We start from the raw sequence: 6,064 nt of genomic DNA, 5'->3' as shown, positions 1-6,064 counted from the left end.
ACAACTACCCCCTTCCCCTAACCATACCTCCTACCCCTTCCCCATACCCACACCCCCTACAACTACCCCCTACCCTATCCCTTACAACCTACCCCCTTCCCCTAACCCTACCTCCTACCCCTTCCCCATACCCGCACCCCCTACCACTATCCCTACCCTATCCCTAACAACCTACCCACTTCCCCTAACCCTACCTCCTACCCCTTCCCCATCCCCGCACCCCCTACCACTACCCCCTACCCTACCCCTTACCACAACCCCTACCCTTACCCCCTTCCACTACCCCCTTTCTCCTACCCCCTTCCCCTCCCCCTCCTTCCCCTAGGTTAGGGGTAGGAAGGGGAAAGGGAAGGCGGAGGGGAAGGGGAGGAGGAGAAGGGGAGGGGAAGGGGGAGGGTTAGGGGAGGGGAAGGGGGAGGGGAAGGGGAGGGGGTAAGGGGAAGGGAAGGGGAGAGGGGAAGGGGGAGGTGAAGGGTGGAGGGCTGGGGTTAGGGCATAGGTGTGAGGGCAGGAGAAGGGGAAGGTGAGCAGGAGGGGGTTGGGATGGAGGATGGGTAGAGGAGAAGAGGGGAAGTGGGTGAAGGGACATGGAAGAGGCAGGGAATGGGGTTGGCAGGGCCAGAGGGATACGACGGGGAGGGGTTCAGGCCATCATGATGTTGTCCGTCCTCTGTTCAGCTGGGATGCGAGGTTCTCTGGACTCGTGTCTTGTCTCTGAGATCGCTCCTTCTCCTGGGAAGAGAAATACGAGTGATAGAGATACTGTCTCTGAGGCCTGATCACAATGACTTTGGAGGGTCCCAACTCTTCCCCCATCATCCCCCCTACCCCTGAACACTGGAGCCTTTCCCCTTCCTCTGCTTTACCTGAGGAAGTCTGTTTTGGCGAAAACCACGATCTCTCTCTGCAGAGCTCAGAGCAACGTGTGTCCATCAGGCAACACCCTGGTTCTCCATGATATGGCAGCAAGATGTTAGACAATCATGGATGGATCAGTCGAGACCATTCAGCTGATCCATCTGAACCTACCCCACAACAATGTTACCCTCCCCTCCCTCACACCACTACTCTCCATTTTTCTTGAATTCCTGTCCATATTAAAATCCTTTTCATGCCTTTTTTGGACCATCCTCCGCTACTACCCCGACAATGCATTCCAGCCACCCACTACATTCTGTGTGAATAAAATGTACCCCTCACGTCTTGCCTAAATTTCCCTCAGCTCACCTTATTTAGACGTCCTCTGGTATTCTCGCCCCAGGAATGCACACAATATTCCAAGTGTGGTCTGACGAGAATTTTATACATCTGCAACGATACCTCTTGGTTTTTGAACTCAATCCCCTGACTCCTGAAGGCCAGCACACAATACACCATCTTAAACTCCCTCTCAATTTGCACAGCAACCTTGAGTGATATATGGAGCAGGATCTAAATATTTCTCTGTCCTGCACACTGTTCATAATCCTGCCATTAACCAAGTGCTCTGCCCACACATTCTTGTAATCCGCATTCAATGAAGATATTGGTCTATATGAAGCTACTTTTAATGGGTCTCCAACCTTCTTTGGAATAACTGTTATTCGTGCCCTTGAAAATTACTCTGGAAATAAACCTGGACCAGTTGCTTATTTAAGAACATCTGATTTACAGGATTGAACTCCATCTGTCACTTCTCTGCAAACTGGATGACCTATGACAACCTTCTACACTGTCTACAACATCTCTACCTCTGTGTCATCCCCTGACGTACCCACCCTTCCACTCCCATCATCATTCATAAAAATCACAAAGAGCAGGGGTCCCAGAGCAGATCCCTTTGGAGCGCCACTAGTCATTGTTCCATCTACTACTACCCTCTGTTTTCTGCAGACAAGCCATTTCTGAATCCACACAGCCAAGGGTCCATGGATCCCATGCCTCCAGACATTCTGAATGAGGCCTCCGTGGGGACCTTGTCAAGCACCTTACTAAAATCCTCGTGCAGCACATACAGACTTTGACCTTCATCTATTTCCGTTGACACCTCCTCGAAAAACTCAATTTGACTCGTGAAGCAGGACCTGCTCCTCACAAAACTATCCATGAGTTTCCCCAGCATGTTTGGGCATTGCCCTCGGCCCCAGCATCTGCAGACTTCCTGGCCAGTCCCTCCCTTACCCCTTCCCAGAGCTTCCGCATCCATTAGAACATCAAGCATTGCTGCCCAGTACAGGCCCTTTGGCCCATAAAGGCTGTACTGACCTTTGTAAATGTTCTCCACAACCTTTACCTGTACCACACCCATAGGAACATAGGAAGTGGGAACAGGAGTAGGACAAAAATGGCCTATCGAGCCTGCTCCGCCATTCAATATGATCATGGCTGATCTAATTTATGACCAAACTCGACCTACCCTGCCTTCTCGCCATATCCCCAAATTCCTCTATCATGTAAAAATTCTGTTCCCTTACATCCACATGCTCGTCTCAGAGACTTTAATATGCACCTATTCTACCAACCGCTACCACTTTCTCCGGTGACGCATTCAAAGCTATCACAACTCTCTGCATAAAAAAAATCTCCCCTCACCTGAAGCGGATGCTCTCTGAGATTTGCACCTGACACTTTAGGAAAGGTTTCTGGCTGTTCATTCCATCTAAGCCCCCCACAATCTTATTTAGAATAAGTTATTAAGCTGTGGAAGGGGCAAGTTGGGAGAGGGAGGAGGGGAGAGAGCTGATGGGGGAGGGGTGAGAGCTGATGGGGAGGGGACAAGGCCGTGTTGGGGAGAGGGATCAGCACCCCGTTGAGGTGGTGAACGGACAGACATGGGTGGATCTACCTGCCGAAATAAAGCAGCAATAAGAAGGCCATCTCGGGATCTACCAGCATCTTCTGGGGCTTGATGTCTCAATGGAAAACCCCCTGAGGATGGAAGTAGGCCATGCTCTGCTACAGCTGGTACATGAACATCTGGCAACACAACGATATAACATGGCCAGCTCTGCCTCCACACTGGCCGGGTCTATATCCTGAGGGTAAGGGGAGGTGGGTGAAGGGCTCCTCCCTGCCAATCAACATTCATCCTCATCATCCTCTCCGCCCCTCTCCCCTCACTACCCTTTCTCTCCTCACCAATACCCATTGAGACCCTCATGCACCCTTCATCGATATCCAGTCCCCAGCGAGACTCAGCCAGTAAACTCCTTCATATCCTCCAACCCCACCATCCAAGCTTGCCCCAGTGGACAACTTGACCACCCAGACCCACAACCACCTTGATGTAGATCATGGGAATGGGCTGCTTGGCCTTGTTGAAGTGCTGGGCCATGCAGTGAACCGTCTCGGGAACATAGACCAGACCCAGATTCAAATAAACCTCCTCTTTCTCTTGGACACAATACAAACATGTCAGCTGGATTTACCCTCCAACACCCAGTGCCTCTCCCAACTGGAGTGCCAGCCCCTCCTGCTCTCTGTAGGCCTGATGCCCCCACTGCTCAACACAACATGGCATGAATCCAAGGGCTCAGCGAGCAGAGCGTCAACAGGCCGTAGTGGACCCGTCCGCTGCCCCATCATTCGGCTTCTGGTGAGACTGCACAAAATGTGCAGCTCTGACCGCCCTCCCTATTGAGGCAAAGATTCACCGGGAGAGAAAAACCATTGACGTTTCGAGATGAGAAATGTTTGCAGCCGGGTGTTGTCTGGGGTCGAACATGTGGAGGCTGAGTTGTTGGGACGATTCAGAGCAGGCGTTGATTTGGAAGGGCACCAAAAGGTTCTGGGGAAGTGAGTTATGGGGGAAAATACATTCGTGAAATGAATTGGGGAAAAAGACTGGAGGGGCTAAGTGGCCGAATTTGGCGACCTTGTCTTGTGGTCTTGGCTGCTGCTGTCTGGAGTTGAAATGGCAAGAGGTCATGAGTTAATGGGTGAGGAGCAGGGCAGCCAGTGTCAAGGAGTCGGCACTGGTCAGAGGGGCAGGATGGAGGCAACAGAGAGGCTGCAGCGAGACAGATCAATTGAAGGAATGGGGAAGGTAGCAGCAAATGATATGCATCAGAGTGGGGGTGGGGTGGGTGCAGGTGGATCTTACCTTGACTACAGAGGAGTAGAAGTTGAGAAGAGGGACGATGACGGTGTGATCCAACTTTCGCACGATCTGCAGTTTGCGGTTCTATGGCGAGAGAGGAACATCAGCAAGGCTGGGCGATGGTTCGGAGCCCTGAGGGGCGACTTGTCCAAGTTGAGGGGGGAGGCGGGGAGGAGATTTGTCAAGAGGTCTGAGGTGGTGAACTCCAAGGGAGGCCGAAATGGGGGACTCGTCGAGAGTCGGTGGGGGGGACTTTTTGTGTTGCTGGAGCGGGGACTCGTCAGCGGGTTCAATGAAGTATCACTTCCGTTTTTATGATTGTTTTCCCAGTTTCTACTAAACAATGAATTTGCAGAAAATCTTTGATATTTGCCAGGTGTGTGTGTGTGTGTGTGTGTGTGTGTGTGTGTGTGTGTGTGTGTGTGTGTGTGTGTGTGTGTGTGTGTGTGTGTGTGTGTGTGTGTGGGGTGGGGGGTTGTGTGTGGGGAGGGGGGCTGCTGTTGTGGGTTTGTGTGACTTTCTCTGTTTCCAAACCCCATGGCTGCTTTGGTCTCTGTCAGATGCTCCTCTTTCCACCCACCCTTCAAAAATGTGTTTGGGTGTTTGTCAATTGGGTGTAATTGTGTGAAACGGGCTCATGTGTCGCAAGGGCCTGTGAACGTGCTGTAGGCCCTAAAGTTAAATATCAGGGTTTTCCATTTCCGCACAACTGCTCCTCCCCCTCACCTTGAATCTCTTGTCCTGCAAGATCTTCTTGATGGCAATCAGCTCTCCGGAGTCCACCAGCCTTGCCTGGTACACCACACCGAAAGATCCATTGTCGATGATTTTATCATCTGTGCAGGACACCACCTTGGGGACGTTGGGTCCATGACACAGAGTGGCCATCTCTGTTGTGACCTTATTGCCATGTCCTCTGGGGCAGAAGCAGCAGCATTTACACACCCAGAGGGTACACAACAGGTCATTTATCCCAACCCAGCCTTGCTGTCCAAGTTAGTCTCTACCCCTCCCTCTAACTCCCTTCCAAGGGTCACCTAAATGTCAGAATTGATCCTCTGGTGGTTTGTTCCAGCCTCTCAGTAGAAATATTGCCACCCCAGGTCCCTCTTTGATCACTCTCCTCAGACTGAGGCCAGTTCCGCAGCCATTCACTTTGTCTACGACCCTCCCTCCATGGGAGGATCGGGTCATCCTTGACCTTCAGCACGTCCCGGGGAGATGAACCACTCTGAACCCTACCACGGGTTTAGCAGAAGCCGTCCGCATTCCCAGAAGCTCAGCAACACCGTGATCTTCCATGATGCAAGCGAGACCTCATCGCATGAGGGAGCAGGTGGGGCGGAGGTAGACCCATGCTTCATCGCTCAACTCTGCTGGGTCCACCGCAGCAGAAACACTTTCTAGCACCTTGATCCAGGTCCACTGGGAGAAAGAATCCTATCCCGGTTGGGGGGGTGTTGGGGTGTATGCAAGGGTGGAAGGGATCTTGTAACCACGGGGAGGAGGAGCGGTCCTGTCTCTCAGTGGACAGATCCCATTCCAGGTGGAGGGGGAGCTATGTCCCATTTCTGTTGAAAGGTCTGCCTTCCATCCCCCTCGCAACTTCTCTTCTCTCTCAGACACCTCACACTCTCCCCTGCCCCGATTCCTCTACCACACTCTCATCCCCCACCCAACACCACCTCCATGGTTTCCCCAGTCCTTTCCGTCCCCTCGCACCCCATCCCCCCAGCTCAACCCTATGTCCCCTATCTCTGATCCAATCTCCCTTGACATTAGCCTGTGGTGCTACCCCATTCCTTTGTTCTCCCCTCCACTCCTACAGACCCCATCCCTGTATCCCCTCACATGCCATTGTTCTCCCCTCCCCACTCCCCTCCAGCTGCCTCATAAAGTGCCCTGCACTCAGGGTGGGGAGAGGGGAAATTAAATGCAGCCTCCATTCTCTCTGCCCACACTGGGTGAAGGATGGTGCCAGAGGAG

The 6,064-nt window shown here is 52.5% G+C and overlaps 1 protein-coding gene across 1 annotated transcript; it reads right to left on the bottom strand.

Annotated features, from left to right (window-relative positions):
• Positions 1–253: 253 nt before the first annotated feature.
• Positions 254–5,045, bottom strand: LOC138745259 (glycogen synthase kinase-3 beta-like). Its single transcript, XM_069902315.1, has 3 exons — positions 4,805–5,045; positions 4,082–4,162; positions 254–732 (listed from the first exon to the last, which is right to left on the bottom strand). Exons 1-3 carry the CDS (start codon positions 4,964–4,966, stop codon positions 652–654), a joined length of 324 nt encoding a protein of 107 aa, XP_069758416.1. The 5' UTR covers positions 4,967–5,045; the 3' UTR covers positions 254–651.
• Between the last annotated feature and the right edge of the window lie 1,019 nt (positions 5,046–6,064).

Source organism: Narcine bancroftii, chromosome 11 (genome assembly GCF_036971445.1).
Source record: "Narcine bancroftii isolate sNarBan1 chromosome 11, sNarBan1.hap1, whole genome shotgun sequence".
Lineage (NCBI taxonomy): Eukaryota > Metazoa > Chordata > Chondrichthyes > Torpediniformes > Narcinidae > Narcine > Narcine bancroftii.
The sequence above is the reverse complement of the archived record's forward strand: the minus strand, read 5'-3'. Positions and strand labels throughout refer to the sequence as shown.